This window comes from Trichomycterus rosablanca, chromosome 4 (genome assembly GCF_030014385.1).
Source record: "Trichomycterus rosablanca isolate fTriRos1 chromosome 4, fTriRos1.hap1, whole genome shotgun sequence".
Taxonomy (NCBI): Eukaryota; Metazoa; Chordata; class Actinopteri; order Siluriformes; family Trichomycteridae; genus Trichomycterus; species Trichomycterus rosablanca.
The window spans coordinates 20,780,280-20,799,298 of NC_085991.1; the positions used below are offsets into that span (position 1 = coordinate 20,780,280).

Sequence of the window (19,019 nt, forward strand, 5' to 3'; positions counted from 1 at the left end):
AAACAAGACAGCAATTCTTGCAAGCAGACCAATTTCTGCATCCCTAAAACATATGAAGCAATTTAAGTTGCCCAGAGGGAGACCTTTGTTAACAACTCCACACAAAACTACTCAGCTGGAGCGGGCTAAGCACTTTGATCGAGTAACCTTAACAAATACATTACATAACACAAAAACAGGACATGCTTAAATCAGGTGGACTAAATCACTGGATTAGTTAGCAAACACTAATGCAAATCTTTTTTTCTTGTTCTCTGAAAAAAGTGGGCTTAAGTTGTTTTTAAGGGACTAGTGAATTCCCTACCTGAAAAATAAAAAGGTTATCAAGTATTTGAGAAATTGCATTTGCAACTAATTTTGATTATGTGAAATCTTTTGTTGCCAGTAAAATTATCACTTACATTCATTTGTCCGTTCACAAATAAATCCAATGCGGTCAGTGCAGAAGAAATCATTCCAGTTGGCTTCGTGGATTAGCCCTGCACAGTCCTCTCCTTCCTCATGGCCATGGCCCCAGTTATCAGGCTGACCTGGTTTCCATTTTCTAGTGTGAAATATATAGATGGTAATAGATTTATTAAATGCAATAAGGTTCACATAAACATAATTGAAGTTAAGCCTAGTGCACACTACACAAAACTCATTACTACACCGCTCAGACTAAATGACTTAATCATGAGACTTTTTAACAAAATCCTGCTAAACATTTACAAAAAAAACAAGCCAAAAAAGTAAAATTTATAAAAAGGTCAGCTGGTAAGACTACAAATAGGCCAGTGGTGTTTTGTCCATTAGACAAATGAAAAGGTGCCGCTACACCAACTGTTACATTTTAAATTTGTTAATATGTGTTTTGTAAAATGATTCTTCCGATTTCTTTGACTTGTATTGCACATACAAGCTGACTGTGCATTTAGATTAGGGATGCATCGATACCATTTTTTCCCAACCGAGTACGAGTACAAGTACATGTATTTTTGTACTCGCCGATACCGATACCTATTTAGAATGATGCAATCTGGAGCATTATGGAATAGTGTAGTTTTTAGTGTAAAATAGTGCAGTGGAACAGTTGCTTGGGTTGCCATCACTAATTGTAAAAAAAAAAAAAAAAAACACCGCACAGACATCATTGAGAAAGCTTCTGACAAGCTAACGTTAACGTTCATTAATAAACGCACGTAATTAACGTTGTGCACATCATACATGCGATGCGATTCTGCTGATTGAAATATTTACTTTAAAAGGATAATACAGTCCGATCCCATCTGAGCCGATTCTATCAGCACATACAGTGCATTCGTGGTTCCCCTCGGTAAATCGTAAACGGTGGTAATAACCAGTATAATTAAGCCTGAGCTTTATAACGTAAGCGAGTCACACAAAATGTTCTGTAGTAGTTGGTGTTTATTAACATTCATTATAACAGTAAACACGGAGAGATGACTGAGAAAAGAAACTTACGCTGCGCTTAAAATGAGTCGACTCCTAAATCACTTGTATCGACACTGTGAACAGAGTATTAAAGACACACACACGTCCTATAACAGCGGTCGCTGCTTTTGTAACCGGTTATCTTCGCTGTTTTGAAGGTTTTTTTTTTTTCAAACGGAACTAAATAACATTAAACGTGCATGTGAGCGTGGTCAGTGAGAATAATTAAATCTGTCTCCCGTGGGTGAAAAATGAATTGCTTTAGTTTTAGAAGTAACACCCCCCCCCCCCCCCTCTGAAGATTGGCATTCAGAAAAACCAAGGAGCTCATCTTTGATGGGTTGATCCTGTTTCTCCTTTCTGTTATGATCTGCCCTGTTAAAAAAGATTCTCTCTGAGGGGACAGATACACAGTCTGTGTGCCATCACATGTATAAGATGTGGGTAAACTGAACACTTGGTCTCCCAGTGAACACTTGGTTCAGTGAGCCTGCACTACTCTGTAAAAGGGGCTTCTCGTGTCCAAACTTTACTATGTCTCCTCTCACTTATTTTCCTCACCTTTCCAGCGTGTAATGTCTGGCTGTGTAAAGCGCTGAGTTCTCTCTCTCTCTCTCTCTCTCACTCTCTCCCTCCCTCCTGTTCGTTTGCACACTGTCTCTGTGTGTGTGTGTGTGTGTGTGTAACCCCTTCCCTCCTGCTCAGTGTAATTACACAAACGCCACCACGTATCTTGACCAATCACGTGCGGTTTTGACAGAAGAAAAAAAACGAATCGGCTCCCAGTCAGGAGCCGGATCCCGTCGTTCACTTTAAAGAGCCGGCTCTTAGAGCCGGATCGTTCGCGACCAACCCATCACTACTAGGCACAAGGTATCGGATGTTTAGTATCGGAGCCTCGTTTGCGATACTAGTATCGGTACTCATGCATCTCTAATTTAGATAGTTTGAAAAAATTCCAGAAAATGCTACCATGGTTATTTGGAGGTATGCTTGACATCAGGGGAAATTTAAATTGAATTATTTATAAAAAGAATTTCCAAATACCCGAGGGTACCATGTTCATCTGTTCAAACAATGATAAGCAAATTTAAATACCATGCGACCCTGAGCTGTCTTACAACAAAGAGACTCATTCTTTTTCCTAGTCATCAATGTAGTTTGGTAGGAAAAATACAAACTAATGCAAGACAACCTTGTAAATATGCTGGAGGAAATAGTTACAAAGGTATCTATATCAACACTAAAATATATCCTATACTGACATGACCAAAAAGCCCGCCCAGCAGGGAAGAAGCCCCATGCCCAAAACTACCATAAAAAGTTACAGTTTGGGGACAAAGATTTTACTTAGATCATACTTTTTGGAGAAATGTCTTCTCGTTTAATGAAACAAACATTGATGAAACAAACATCTAATGAAACAAACATCTGGTCGCAATGATCATCATTGTGACCAAGTCAACGAACACTATCCCAACCGTGAAGCACAGGGGTGGAGCATCATGTTGTAGAGATGCTTTGCTGCAGGAGGGACAGATGCACTTGAAAATGATGTGGAGATATTGCAGGAACTATCAAGACACCAGCCAGGAAGTTAAAGCTTAAGCACAAACTTGTCTTTCAAATGGACAGTAACCCCAAGCATACTTTCAAAGTCGTGGCACAATGGCCTAAGGACAACAAAGGGAAGGTATTGGAGTGGCCCTCGCAAAGGCCACAAAGGCCACTGGGGATGTGAAAAAATTAAAGCTAAAATAAATTCTTGTCTCTAGTATGATTCTGACATTTCACATTACTGAAATAAAGTAGTAATTCCATACTAAAAGTAAAAAGTTTTAGGCAAAAAAAAAAAAGAATATTCTCATCATTAAAGAAACCTTTTTTATCTTTGTCAGAAACATTTGTATTATCCAAAACTATTATTTATGCCCCACCTGGCAGTAAAAACATGCCACGCGACTGCTATAGGCCGGTAAACCATGGTGCAGTTTAGGCATGTACTAATAAACAAATAGTACTCTGAGGATCAGTTTAATGAAATAGATTTGCTTACGTAAAGGAAGGAACAGTTCCATCCACCCATCTCCAGTTGTTTTCTTCTGCACTGTCTGTAAGACCTAGCCAAAAGTAACCTTTTCCTGAAATTTGCTTTCGAATCCAAATCTGCAGGAAAACATACATGCACACATTTATAATGTACATTTGTAGAATGTGAAATATACACTTTGTAGCAAGCAGGTGAGATTTTGGTTGTATGAAAGAAACTAAATACAATGTAAGGTAAAAGTTTAGTGAACTGGAGTTACCTGCTCATCCTCATTGTTAATAATAAGCATAGAAGAGCTCTTATTGTTGCACATTTCTTTCGTTTCCTCAAAATTTAATTGCTCAGATGAAACTGAGAAGTAGTAGCACTTGTCTTTGTAGCTTTTCCATTGAGGTGGGCATCCTAAAGAATATAAAGAATATAACCAATGTATAATGTATAACCAAACATTAATAACATAGTTTGTTGTGTAATGCCCACGTCATAAAAATTAAGAGCATTTGAAATGACAGATAGATAGATTCTTTATTAATCCCGAAGGAAATTAAGGAAAATAATACATAAAAATAAAATTACACGCAAACAAAAGAAGAATGTAAAATAGATATAATATTTAATCTTAAACAAGTACTACAATAAGTGCTTTGTCTGTGTCCGAAATGCTTCCTAATTTACAGTGGTTCTTGGTTTATGGTAGTACAAAATGTACATCTGTGAAGCATTCAACGTGCATGCCACTAATATAAGAGCAGATGTCACCAAATGAATAAAATACCACCTACATGTACAGTGTATCACAAAAGTGAGTACACCCCTCACATTTCTGCAAATATTTTATTATATCTTTTCATGGGACAACACTATAGAAATAAAACTTGGATATAACTTAGAGTAGTCAGTGTACAGCTTGTATAGCAGTGTAGATTTACTGTCTTCTGAAAAGAACTCAACACACAGCCATTAATGTCTAAATGGCTGGCAACATAAGTGAGTACACCCCACAGTGAACATGTCCAAATTGTGCCCAAAGTGTCAATATTTTGTGTGACCACCATTATTATCCAGCACTGCCTTAACCCTCCTGGGCATGGAATTCACCAGAGCTGCACAGGTCGCTACTGGAATCCTCTTCCACTCCTCCATGATGACATCACGGAGCTGGTGGATGTTAGACACCTTGAACTCCTCCACCTTCCACTTGAGGATGCGCCACAGGTGCTCAATTGGGTTTAGTCCATCACCTTTACCTTCAGCTTCCTCAGCAAGGCAGTTGTCATCTTGGAGGTTGTGTTTGGGGTCGTTATCCTGTTGGAAAACAGTTTTCGAAGGGAGGGGATCATGCTCTGTTTCAGAATGTCACAGTACATGTTGGAATTCATGTTTCCCTCAATGAACTGCAGCTCCCCAGTGCCAGCAACACTCATGCAGCCCAAGACCATGATGCTACCACCACCATGCTTGACTGTAGGCAAGATACAGTTGTCTTGGTACTTCTCACCAGGGCGCCGCCACACATGCTGGACACCATCTGAGCCAAACAAGTTTATCTTGGTCTCGTCAGACCACAGGGCATTCCAGTAATCCATGTTCTTGGACTGCTTGTCTTCAGCAAACTGTTTGCTGGCTTTCTTGTGCGTCAGCTTCCTTCTGGGATGACGACCATGCAGACCGAGTTGATGCAGTGTGCGGTGTATGGTCTGAGCACTGACAGGCTGACCTCCCACGTCTTCAACCTCTGCAGCAATGCTGGCAGCACTCATGTGTCTATTTTTTAAAGCCAACCTCTGGATATGACGCCGAACACGTGGACTCAACTTCTTTGGTCGACCCTGGCGAAGCCTGTTCCGAGTGGAACCTGTCCTGGAAAACCGCTGTATGACCTTGGCCACCATGCTGTAGCTCAGTTTCAGGGTGTTAGCAATCTTCTTATAGCCCAGGCCATCTTTGTGGAGAGCAACAATTCTATTTCTCACATCCTCAGAGAGTTCTTTGCCATGAGGTGCCATGTTGAATATCCAGTGACCAGTATGAGAGAATTGTACCCAAAACACCAAATTTAACAGCCCTGCTCCCCATTTACACCTGGGACCTTGACACATGACACCAGGGAGGGACAACGACACATTTGGGCACAATTTGGACATGTTCACTGTGGGGTGTATTCACTTATGTTGCCAGCTATTTAGACATTAATGGCTGTGTGTTGAGTTATTTTCAGAAGACAGTAAATCTACACTGCTATACAAGCTGTACACTGACTACTCTAAGTTATATCCAAGTTTCATGTCTATAGTGTTGTCCCATGAAAAGATATAATGAAATATTTGCAGAAATGTGAGGGGTGTACTCACTTTTGTGATACACTGTATTTGGCCACCTGGCAATTGAGAATTGCCCTACATAAAATTGTACATTATTTTGTAGGTGTTTTCCCCCACAGTAAACGTCCAATTTTGTGGTAAAACCTTGGTTTAAAAAATTTGATTGTAATATTTACAAGATTGAAAGCTTTAATAAATTAGACCAATATGTTACAAAGATTTTGGTGTAGCAAATGTGTTAACAAAGGTTAACACTTTGTTTGCACTGCTAGATATTTTGCAGTCCTTCATTCACTATGAATGTGTGATATTCCAATGCTTACTTTAATGGGAACACTAATTAACATACCTGGCATTTTGGTGGGACTGGGTTCAGAGCTTTGTGGTCCTGCAGGTTGCAAAGGTTTAGAAAATTGGGGAGGAGGCCCAGTTGGGCCAGGTAATCCTTGTGGCCCAATAGGGCCAGCAGGGCCAGGGGGTCCTTGTGGACCAGCTGGTCCTTGGGGTCCTGCTGGCCCTGGAGGCCCCTGAGGGCCCTGAGGACCTGGTTGGCCATCTCTACCAATGAGACCAGGTAAGCCAGGATCACCCCTCTCCCCTGGAGGCCCAGCACGTCCTCCTGATCCTCTGGAGCCCTTTGATCCAGGGTTACCCCTTGGTCCAGGTGAACCTTTAAGGCCAGGAGCACCTGGAATTCCAGGGGCCCCTTTATCTCCTTTAGACCCTGGTACACCTGGGGCACCTTTTTCTCCTGTATCACCCTTTTCACCTTGTTTTCCTGCAGGTCCCTGTGGTCCTCTATCTCCTCGAGAACCTCTTGGTCCAGGAGGACCTGTAAAAAGAGTTTTATTTGTTACATTTTCAGTGATTCAATATTCATCATTTAAACCTGTAAGAAACATATTAAAACACTACCTTGAAGGATAGTGAAGTTGGTAATGATTTGTGAGTGTTTGCTGTCAACTAGTTTCATTTCCTCCATCACTATGGAGAGGTTGTTCACTTCCTTATCAAACCTGGCAGCAAGTTCCTCCTGCTGGGTTTTGAGCTCTGTGCTATCTGCTCTGGCTTCCAAAATGCTGGCGTTGAGGGCCAAAAGCAGGTCAGAGTGCCTTGTCACTGTATCAGCACAAACACGAAGACCATATAGGTCAGTGCTGACAGCTCCTAAAAGCTCTGTAGTTAAGCTTATATTTCCTATGATGCGGTCCATGCCAGTCTCGCTGCGATCAACACGTGCCTCCAAAATGTTGAACCTGCTTGAAGTGGCATTGTCATGGTCTCGTTGTTGATCCATTAGCTCACGCAGACTCTGTTCATGACTGTCACCAATGGAAGAGGCATTCTGAACTTGCTCAGACATTGAATTGAGCTGCGATGTAAAGTCTTCAAGAGCATCATTATTTGAGCGGGCCAGCACAGAAGTGTTAGCAGTCAACACTTGGAGTTTTTGCACTTTTTCTCTAAGCCAGTCAGCATCTGCTTTGGTCTGCCTGGCCAACTGCTGCAGGTTCTGGTAGTCATTCTTTAGCTTCTGGACTGCTTGGCTGGTGTCTTCCACTGACCTTTGGAGGATGGAGATGAGATTCCTCTGTTCCCTTTGGGTAAAGTTAAGGGCATTAAGGCTGTAGGTTGAGCGGCTCTGCTCCCTTGTCTGCAACTGTAGGTCTGACTGAAGCCGCTGGGTGTCTGATTTTAGTCCATCAATCAGGCTACTGTATGTGTTCAGGGTATGGTTGACATTGCGGATGGTGTTGGTATTACTTTCCAGAAGGTCTTTCAGTGAAAAGTGGCCATTCTGAATGTCCTCTCCTGCCAGCTGCAGCACATTTAAAGTTTCATTGTTGCTAGAAGATCTGAGGGCAATGTCATTAAGCTGTTGCTGCAAATTCTGGATTTCTTCCTTGAAAGATAAGATTTCACTTGTGGCGTTCTCTGATTTCTCTCCTGTTTGATCATCTGCATGTAAAAGTTTAGATACCATTAAAATAAACAGAATTATCACTGCATAAAAGCATTTAAAAATAAAGTTGTTGTGTCTGGATACAGAACTCACCAAGCTTCTTTAAGTCAGTTTCTACTGCCATTATTTTCCCTTCATAGTTCTCCATCCCCTCAGTCATGTTGTCCATCTTTTGAACCACTGTGAAACACAAACAGCAGAAAACCACTAAGATCTGGATAAAGACCAAACCAAAAGCATTATTACAGAGACAATCCTAAACTACAGTAATACAATCTTACACTGAATTGGACCAGAAACTGTCATCAAAAGGTTATATCTACACAGCAAAGGTAAAGTACATCTGAACAATTAAGAATAAATACAAAAGTTTGAGTACTCATGGACAAATCTCATACAATATTTTTTAAAGTAAAAAAAAAAAAATCAACAGCTATTAATTGCACAGTTGCTTTATATTTGATTTACAGCTTGTAAACAGTTTTTGCAAAAAAGGTGTATTCTTGCTTTAAAACTTTTATCCACTATTCATTGCAAGAGTTCTGAGATCTTCTTGAGCTCTCTTGCATCTATAGCATATTTAAGATCTCCTCACAAATTTTTTTATGTTTAAGTTAGGCAATTGTAATGGTCATTCTAAAAGCTTTAGTTTCCATTTCATGAAAAGTAGGAAATATTTTTATTTGGACCACCGTCCTGCTGTCCTGTACTTTGGCTATGTTACATTTGATTTCAGAATTTGCCAATATTTGCTAAAATTCATTCTTCTATATACTTCTGCATAAAAGGTCCACCCCTATGCGGTTATTTTGCGTATTTCAGATGTCGGTTTTTGTGTGGTCAGTTCTTTCTCAATAAAACTACAGTATGAACATGCGGCAAGCATTTGAATGGATCTGATGGAATGATATACCAGTTGTAAACAGTTGTAGCCTAGCGGTTAAGGTACTGAACTAGGAATCAGAATGTCACTGGGTTAAGTCCCACCACTGCCAGGTTGCTGCTGTTGGGCCCTTGAGAAAAAGCCCAATTGCTCAGACTGTATACTGTCATACTACTGTAAGTCGCTTTGGATAAAGGCGTCTGCTAAATGCTGAAAATGTAAATGTAAAATACCAGTTTTACCAGCAGTAAAATCACCAGTTTCACCAGAATAACAGAATAACAAATGTCTATTTAATGTTGTTTAGGATATCTACTTTGTACATGACACAAGCAACTATTAAAACAAATGTTTACAAACAAATCATTTAGCTTTTATTTCACATACATACATCAGGTACCAAAGTATCTGTCTCAAGAGTAAAACATATGTCCTAAACTGACATCACCTGAAAGGCTTTTCAGTGAGAAAAAAGTCACTGCTTAGAATCTGCCATAAAAATCCAGGTTACAGTTTGCAACTGCATGGGGAAAAAAATCTTACTTGGAACTATTTGCTACAATGACTATCGTTATGTATAGAGGAAAACAGGAGGAGGCAAGCCAAAGAACACCATCTCAGCCGTGAAGCACAGGTCATGTTGTGGGGGTGCTGGAGAGGCCATCAGAAAACCCTGACCTTAATCCCATAAAAATGTATGATTGTCATAAGGAGTGGGCCACAGCCTTAGCAACGTATTGTGAGAAATTTCTTTTTTATTGCAGTGCTTTTGCTGAACACAATGTTAACTTTAATTAAGACAATGCAAAAAGACAAAAACTGAAGTTTAACCAGTTGTGATTGTCAGCACTTTCTGGCAATCACACTCATGGTCTCACAGTGGGAAAGTATTCCGTATGTGCAGACACACAGGAAATACATGACACTTAATTTCCTCTGGAATGCAGAGTGGCCACACAGGGGTCATGCTCTGACTGTCTGGGTGACTTCTGAACCATTTCATTTACGAACACAATATCGCTTGTGTTTCCTTGAATCTTCCCTTTGCTAGAAATGCACAGTCAGCATTTACAGAACGAATTACAACAAATGGTATCATCATAAATGGCCACAACAGATTTAAAATGGCTGGAGTACTACAGTGTAAAATAATACATAATAACATTATCACTTTGCAAAAAAATGAAACTTGTGTATTTGTCTGTGGGCCTCTATATATACCTTAAACAATCAAAATGTGCTTGCATAATTAAAAAAAAACTTTTTAAAGCCAAAGACTGCCTGCATTCCTGGGCTAAATTAAACATAAAATAATGTATTCTTTAATTAGACTTATTGAGCATAAAAGTCAATTCTGAACTTGAAATTTAATTCAGCTTAAGGTTGGGACAACTTACATGGTATGAACATGAACATGGCCCCTGCATGTGTCCTTTTTACACTAAGCAACTCAGTGTTGATTAACTTAGGACCCAGTGGGATCATATCATAATATCTCTCCACACTGAAAGTAGTCAGCAGTCCTAGGGGTCTGCGTCTTTGACCCTTGTTTTCAGTCATGGTATAAGACAGACTTTAAAATGTCCTTTAAAATGTGAATGAATAAATGAGTGATGCACTGCAATTAATTGTCAACCTGTCCAGGCATTATTCCTGCCCTAAATAAACTCAAATAAGCTGTATAAGCTTTAGACCCACCGTAATGCTAATAAAGACAAGTCATTTGTTAATTAAGACAAATTAATAAATTGTGATAGTGAAGATACACCATATGGCTGTAAATTAGTGAACATCCCATTCCAAATCCATTCCAAATCCCCCCCCCCTCCTAAATTTGTGTTTTGGGTCAGTTCAGTCAAAAGAGCATTTGTGAGGTCAAGCACTAAGGTTGAATAAAAAAGGCCTGCAATCTACATTCTAATTCTTCCCTAACAATTTCAGTGGGGTCATGGTCAAGGCTTCATGGTTCAAGGTTTAGGCCTTTATTATTTATATTTTTTTCTTTATTCTTTATTATTTTTGAACACATTAATAATATGTGTTTCCGAAACACTAAATAGTAGGAGGGTTGTCCACTTACTTTTGGCTATATAGTGTATGAAGATTGTTATTTAGCCATTAAGTAGATATTAGTGTTTTTTGAGGTGTTTATTTTATGTTTTTTTAATAATACATACTGAATAATGTACTGGCAGAAGGAAATCAGTTTTGGATTATTTCGATATGACATCTCTATTAAGTCAGAAGTTTATTTTAACAGTTAGTATAATGTATTGCTGTTAACACTAGAGGGAGCAATTTGTGTGCTTTACTTGCCTGTTTTTGTGCTTTCCATACACAGTGTAGGACTTTAATTTCGACGATGGTTTAGGTTTAAATTCTGTAGTGTTTATAAACACACTTATCAATGACTACAAAACCCAAAAATCTTATAACTGATATGTTTCTCAACAGAAGTACAAACCAAACTTCAAAAAGTTGGAATAGTAGGCAAAATGCAAATAAAGACAGCAGTGATTTGTAAACTTTAACAGGTATTGAAAACTGCAGCAAAAACAAGAGCTTTCAATGCACAACAGTAAGGAATTTAGTGTTAGCATTCCAGTCAGTCTATAACCAAACACAAAACAGTGACATGGTTTGCAGGGCATCTTCACATGGAGGTCTATTTTAAAGCTTGTTGGTTTACCTCATACTGGAAGTTAAGAGTAAGGGGTCTCAGTAATTTTTATAAAAGCAGTGGCAGTGGTTCTTGTTTAATGCTTTTTAAATTTTATTGTGTTTATGAATCTGTTGTTAAAAGATCTGTCTGATATACCAGAAAATGCTCTAAAACAACAGTATGCGTAAAACATACATCATGCAAAGGCAACTCATAAATGATTCTAAATTTGAGCTTTTTTGAAGTAGTACAGAACATTTATGAATTAGACCTAATTAAACCTCGGTTTTACAATGCTTAAGCTTACCAAGGCAATAAAGAAACTTAGCTTACTTTGTGACCATGAAGATTATGCTAAATAGAACATCATAATCTGGGTTCTAAGAAAATATATGGCTTTTTGTCAAATTAAAGAGAGAACAAATCTGTAGCAACTGCATATGACCATAATATTACCCAAACAGTCAAACAAATGTTGGAGATGTCCTTAAAGATTTGGCTTGGAGACAAATCATAAAAAGTGTTTAGACAAAAATGGTTTTGTTTAATCTAAACATCAGAAAACTGTAGGAACACATGACACCAGTCATCCATACCCATATCTGTATCTGATAAAATTAGAAAAAACAAAATATTAAAATGCAGTCAGCATCAGCACCATTGGCACCCTTGGGTAAAAATACACATGGGTAATGTAAGAAAAAAGAAAACCACATGCCCCAAATATTAACTGAGTAACTGAAGCTTGTTACATAAAGCAATAAGCCACGAGAGACCGTGCGTTACTGCGATTTTATCACGGGGAAGGATGTTCCCCGTGATAAAATCATAGCAGTAACGCACGGTCTCGAGTGGCTTATTGCTTTTATAAAACGGCGGTCAACATAAAATATAATAAAATACAACAATGTTCAATTTATAAATGTTTTTATTTATAAAAACACTTACAAAAAGCATTCTTCCGTGGCATTATGTAGTCCGTTAAGAGTGTGCCATGTTGCTAGGCAACATGAGGGCGAACATTACGTTCGCAATAAACATTCCTCCACAAACAGTATTGCACTATTTCTTGGACGAAACACCCGCTTAATTATTAGGATTAGTTTTTATATTAATCTGGACATTTCCATGTATAGCACATGACTTAAAATAGTGTTCAACCAAGTTTGTACTTTTTCTTTTCAGTGGCGTATTAATATGGAATGATGTGAGGTGGTCATAGGTGTGCGTATATCGGGGATTTTACAATGGCTTCGAACGCGGCTCAGCCAATCAGATTTTAGGACCGGAACTATCCGTTTTATAATTTATATTTTACTTTTAAGTTCACCTAAGTGCTTAGGAAAGCAGTCATCCTTATCTTCTTTATTTTTTACTGGTGAATAGAATAGAATACTTTTTGTGGCAAAAATTCCTTGCCTACATGGATTGACTATCATTGGCTCAACTGCAATATCATCAAAGATTGTTACTCCTTGCCCTCTATTAATCATGCTTTTCGATTGCAGCAGCAAGTCTCGGTATTAATAAAACGGGACCTGCACAGTGCTTACAACTTGATCAGAATATGAGTGAAGACAAAGTGTCAATATTTTGTGTGACCACCATTATTATCCAGCACTGCCTTAACCCTCCTGGGCATGGAATTCACCAGAGCTGCACAGGTTGCTACTGGAATCCTCTTCCACTCCTCCATGATGACATTTTGATTTGATTTGATTTACTTTATTGTCCCACTAGGGGAAATTTTACTTGGGCCACCCCAAGCTACATATCGTTTATACAGACATACAATGACATACTATACAATACAAACATTGAACATCAAACAACACACATTAAACATACAACATAATAAAATACATTAAAATACCTCCCCTACTCTGCTCACCTGTTGGAATTAAGAATAGTAATGGAAATAGGCACAAAAGAGTTTTTAAACCTCTTAAATCTACACAATGGCATTCTGAATCTTCTTCCCGAAGGGAGAAGATGGTATTCTGAGAACATAACATCACGGAGCTGGTGGATGTTAGACACCTTGAACTCCTCCACCTTCCACTTGAGGATGCGCCACAGGTGCTCAATTGGGTTTAGTCCATCACCTTTACCTTCAGCTTCCTCAGCAAGGCAGTTGTCATCTTGGAGGTTGTGTTTGGGGTCGTTATCCTGTTGGAAAACTGCCATGAGGCCCAGTTTTCGAAAGGAGGGGATCATGCTCTGTTTCAGAATGTCACAGTACATGTTGGAATTCATGTTTCCCTCAATGAACTGCAGCTCCCCAGTGCCAGCAACACTCATGCAGCTTAAGACCATGATGCTACCACCACCATGCTTGACTGTAGGCAAGATACAGTTGTCTTGGTACTTCTCACCAGGGCGCCGCCACACATGCTGGACACCATCTGAGCCAAACAAGTTTATCTTGGTCTCGTCAGACCACAGGGCATTCCAGTAATCCATGTTCTTGGACTGCTTGTCTTCAGCAAACTGTTTGCGGGCTTTCTTGTGCGTCAGCTTCCTTCTGGGATGACGACCATGCAGACCGAGTTGATGCAGTGTGCGGCGTATGGTCTGAGCTCTGACAGGCTGACCTCCCACGTCTTCAACCTCTGCAGCAATGCTGGCAGCACTCATGTGTCTATTTTTTAAAGCCAACCTCTGGATATGACACCGAAAACGTGGACTCAACTTCTTTGGTCGACCCTGGCGAAGCCTATTCCGAGTGGAACCTGTCCTGGAAAACGGCTGTATGACCTTGGCCACCATGCTGTAGCTCAGTTTCAGGGTGTTAGCAATCTTCTTATAGCCCAGGCCATCTTTGTGGAGAGCAACAATCCTATTTCTCACATCCTCAGAGAGTTCTTTGCCATGAGGTGCCATGTTGAATATCCAGTGGCCAGTATGATAGAATTGTACCCAAAACACCAAATTTAACAGCCCTGCTCCCCATTTACACCTGGGACCTTGACACATGACACCAGGGAGGGACAACGACACATTTGGGCACAATTTGGACATGTTCACTGTTGGGTGTACTCACTTACAGTGTATCACAAAAGTGAGTACACCCCTCACATTTCGGCAAATATTTCATTATATCTTTTCATGGGACAACACTATAGACATGAAACTTGGATATAACTTAGAGTAGTCAGTGTACAGCTTGTATAGCAGTGTAGATTTACTGTCTTCTGAAAATAACTCAACACACAGCCATTAATGTCTAAATGGCTGGCAACATAAGTGAGTACACCCCACAGTGAACATGTCCAAATTGTGCCCAAAGTGTCAATATTTTGTGTGACCACCATTATTATCCAGCACTGCCTTAACCCTCCTGGGCATGGAATTCACCAGAGCTGCACAGGTTGCTACTGGAATCCTCTTCCACTCCTCCATGATGACATCACGGAGCTGGTGGATGTTAGACACCTTGAACTCCTCCACCTTCCACTTGAGGATGCGCTACAGGTGCTCAATTGGGTTTAGTCCATCACCTTTACCTTCAGCTTCCTCAGCAAGGCAGTTGTCATCTTGGAGGTTGTGTTTGGGGTCGTTATCCTGTTGGAAAACTGCCATGAGGCCCAGTTTTCGAAGGGGGGGATCATGCTCTGTTTCAGAATGTCACAGTACATGTTGGAATTCATGTTTCCCTCAATGAACTGCAGCTCCCCAGTGCCAGCAACACTCATGCAGCCCAAGACCATGATGCTACCACCACCATGCTTGACTGTAGGCAAGATACAGTTGTCTTGGTACTTCTCACCAGGACGCCGCCACACATGCTGGACACCATCTGAGCCAAACAAGTTTATCTTGGTCTCGTCAGACCACAGGGCATTCCAGTAATCCATGTTCTTGGACTGCTTGTCTTCAGCAAACTGTTTGCGGGCTTTCTTGTGCGTCAGCTTCCTTCTGGGATGACGACCATGCAGACCGAGTTGATGCAGTGTGCGGCGTATGGTCTGAGCACTGACAGGCTGACCCACGTCTTCAACCTCTGCAGCAGTGCTGGCAGCACTCATGTGTCTATTTTTTAAAGCCAACCTCTGGATATGACGCCGAACACGTGGACTCAACTTCTTTGGTCGACCCTGGCGAAGCCTGTTCCGAGTGGAACCTGTCCTGGAAAACCGCTGTATGACCTTGGCCACCGTGCTGTAGCTCAGTTTCAGGGTGTTAGCAATCTTCTTATAGCCCAGGCCATCTTTGTGGAGAGCAACAATTCTATTTCTCACATCCTCAGAGAGTTCTTTGCCATGAGGTGCCATGTTGAATATTCAGTGGCCAGTATGAGAGAATTGTACCCAAAACACCAAATTTAACAGCCCTGCTCCCCATTTACACCTGGGACCTTGACACATGACACCAGGGAGGGACAACGACACATTTGGGCACAATTTGGACATGTTCACTGTTGGGTGTACTCACTTACAGTGTATCACAAAAGTGAGTACACCCCTCACATTTCGGCAAATATTTCATTATATCTTTTCATGGGACAACACTATAGACATGAAACTTGGATATAACTTAGAGTAGTCAGTGTACAGCTTGTATAGCAGTGTAGATTTACTGTCTTCTGAAAATAACTCAACACACAGCCATTAATGTCTAAATGGCTGGCAACATAAGTGAGTACACCCCACAGTGAACATGTCCAAATTGTGCCCAAAGTGTCAATATTTTGTGTGACCACCATTATTATCCAGCACTGCCTTAACCCTCCTGGGCATGGAATTCACCAGAGCTGCACAGGTTGCTACTGGAATCCTCTTCCACTCCTCCATGATGACATCACGGAGCTGGTGGATGTTAGACACCTTGAACTCCTCCACCTTCCACTTGAGGATGCGCTACAGGTGCTCAATTGGGTTTAGTCCATCACCTTTACCTTCAGCTTCCTCAGCAAGGCAGTTGTCATCTTGGAGGTTGTGTTTGGGGTCGTTATCCTGTTGGAAAACTGCCATGAGGCCCAGTTTTCGAAGGGAGGGGATCATGCTCTGTTTCAGAATGTCACAGTACATGTTGGAATTCATGTTTCCCTCAATGAACTGCAGCTCCCCAGTGCCAGCAACACTCATGCAGCCCAAGACCATGATGCTACCACCACCATGCTTGACTGTAGGCAAGATACAGTTGTCTTGGTACTTCTCACCAGGACGCCGCCACACATGCTGGACACCATCTGAGCCAAACAAGTTTATCTTGGTCTCGTCAGACCACAGGGCATTCCAGTAATCCATGTTCTTGGACTGCTTGTCTTCAGCAAACTGTTTGCGGGCTTTCTTGTGCGTCAGCTTCCTTCTGGGATGACGACCATGCAGACCGAGTTGATGCAGTGTGCGGCGTATGGTCTGAGCACTGACAGGCTGACCCACGTCTTCAACCTCTGCAGCAGTGCTGGCAGCACTCATGTGTCTATTTTTTAAAGCCAACCTCTGGATATGACGCCGAACACGTGGACTCAACTTCTTTGGTCGACCCTGGCGAAGCCTGTTCCGAGTGGAACCTGTCCTGGAAAACCGCTGTATGACCTTGGCCACCGTGCTGTAGCTCAGTTTCAGGGTGTTAGCAATCTTCTTATAGCCCAGGCCATCTTTGTGGAGAGCAACAATTCTATTTCTCACATCCTCAGAGAGTTCTTTGCCATGAGGTGCCATGTTGAATATTCAGTGGCCAGTATGAGAGAATTGTACCCAAAACACCAAATTTAACAGCCCTGCTCCCCATTTACACCTGGGACCTTGACACATGACACCAGGGAGGGACAACGACACATTTGGGCACAATTTGGACATGTTCACTGTGGGGTGTACTCACTTATGTTGCCAGCTATTTTGACATTAATGGCTGTGTGTTGAGTTATTTTCAGAAGACAGTAAATCTACACTGCTATACAAGTTGTACACTGACTACTCTAAGTTATATCCAAGTTTTATATCTATAGTGTTGTCCCATGAAAAGATATAATAAAATATTTGCAGAAATGTGAGGGGTGTACTCACTTTTGTGATACACTGTGTGTATATATATATATATATATATATATATATATATACTGTATATATACTGTATATATACAGTGTATCACAAAAGTGAGTACACCCCTCACATTTCTGCAAATATTTCATTATATCTTTACAGTAAATCTACACTGCTATACAAGTTGTACACTGACTACTCTAAGTTATATCCAAGTTTTATTTCTATAGTGTTGTCCCAAGAAAAGATATAATAAAATATTTGCAGAAATGTGAGGGGTGTACTCACTTTTGTGATACACTGTGTGTATATATATATATATATACTGTATATATACTGTATATATACAGTGTATCACAAAAGTGAGTACACCCCTCACATTTCTGCAAATATTTCATTATATCTTTTCATGGGACAACACTATAGACATGAAACTTGGATATAACTTAGAGTAGTCAGTGTACAGCTTGTATAGCAGTGTAGATTTACTGTCTTCTGAAAATAACTCAACACACAGCCATTAATGTCTAAATAGCTGGCAACATAAGTGAGTACACCCCACAGTGAACATGTCCAAATTGTGCCCAAATGTGTCGTTGTCCCTCCCTGGTGTCAAGTGTCAAGGTCCCAGGTGTAAATGGGGAGCAGGGCTGTTAAATTTGGTGTTTTGGGTACAATTCTCTCATACTGGCCACTGGATATTCAACATGGCACCTCATGGCAAAGAACTCTCTGAGGATGTGAGAAATAGAATTGTTGCTCTCCACAAAGATGGCCTGGGTTATAAGAAGATTGCTAACACCCTGAAACTGAGCTACAGCATGGTGGCCAAGGTCATACAGCGGTTTTCCAGGACAGGTTCCACTCGGAACAGGCTTCGCCAGGGTCGACCAAAGAAGTTGAGTCCACGTGTTCGGCGTCATATCCAGAGGTTGGCTTTAAAAAATAGACACATGAGTGCTGCCAGCATTGCTGCAGAGGTTGAAGACGTGGGAGGTCAGCCTGTCAGTGCTCAGACCATACGCCGCACACTGCATCAACTCGGTCTGCATGGTCGTCATCCCAGAAGGAAGCTGACGCACAAGAAAGCCCACAAACAGTTTGCTGAAGACAAGCAGTCCAAGAACATGGATTACTGGAATGCCCTGTGGTCTGACGAGACCAAGATAAACTTGTTTGGCTCAGATGGTGTCCAGCATGTGTGGCGGTGCCCTGGTGAGAAGTACCAAGACAACTGTATCTTGCCTACAGTCAAGCATGGTGGTGGTAGCATCGTGGTCTTGGGCTGCATGAGTGTTGCTGGCACTGGGGAGCTGCAGTTCATTGAGGGAAACATGAATTCCAACATGTACTGTGACATTCTGAAACAGAGCATGATCCCCTCCTTTCGAAAACTGGGCCTCATGGCAGTTTTCCAACAGGATAACGACCCCAAACACAACCTCCAAGATGACAACTGCCTTGCTGAGGAAGCTGAAGGTAAAGGTGATGGACTAAACCCAATTGAGCACCTGTGGCGCATCCTCAAGTGGAAGGTGGAGGAGTTCAAGGTGTCTAACATCCACCAGCTCTGTGATGTCATCATGGAGGAGTGGAAGAGGATTCCAGTAGCAACCTGTGCAGCTCTGGTGAATTCCATGCCCAGGAGGGTTAAGGCAGTGCTGGATAATAATGGTGGTCACACAAAATATTGACACTTTGGGCACAATTTGGACATG

General features: G+C 41.0%; 1 protein-coding gene across 1 annotated transcript in view; it reads right to left on the reverse strand.

Moving 5' to 3' along the window:
* The window catches only part of colec12 (collectin sub-family member 12), a 62,228-nt gene that overhangs the window by 16,538 nt on the left and 26,671 nt on the right, over positions 1–19,019 (reverse strand). Inside the window, exons 4-9 of the mRNA XM_062993943.1 lie at positions 7,862–7,948; positions 6,721–7,764; positions 6,155–6,637; positions 3,744–3,886; positions 3,491–3,600; positions 479–544 (exon numbers count right to left, since the gene is read on the reverse strand). Coding sequence (XP_062850013.1) covers positions 479–544; positions 3,491–3,600; positions 3,744–3,886; positions 6,155–6,637; positions 6,721–7,764; positions 7,862–7,948 — 1,933 coding nt within the window. The remainder of the gene's footprint in view (positions 1–478; positions 545–3,490; positions 3,601–3,743; positions 3,887–6,154; positions 6,638–6,720; positions 7,765–7,861; positions 7,949–19,019) is intronic.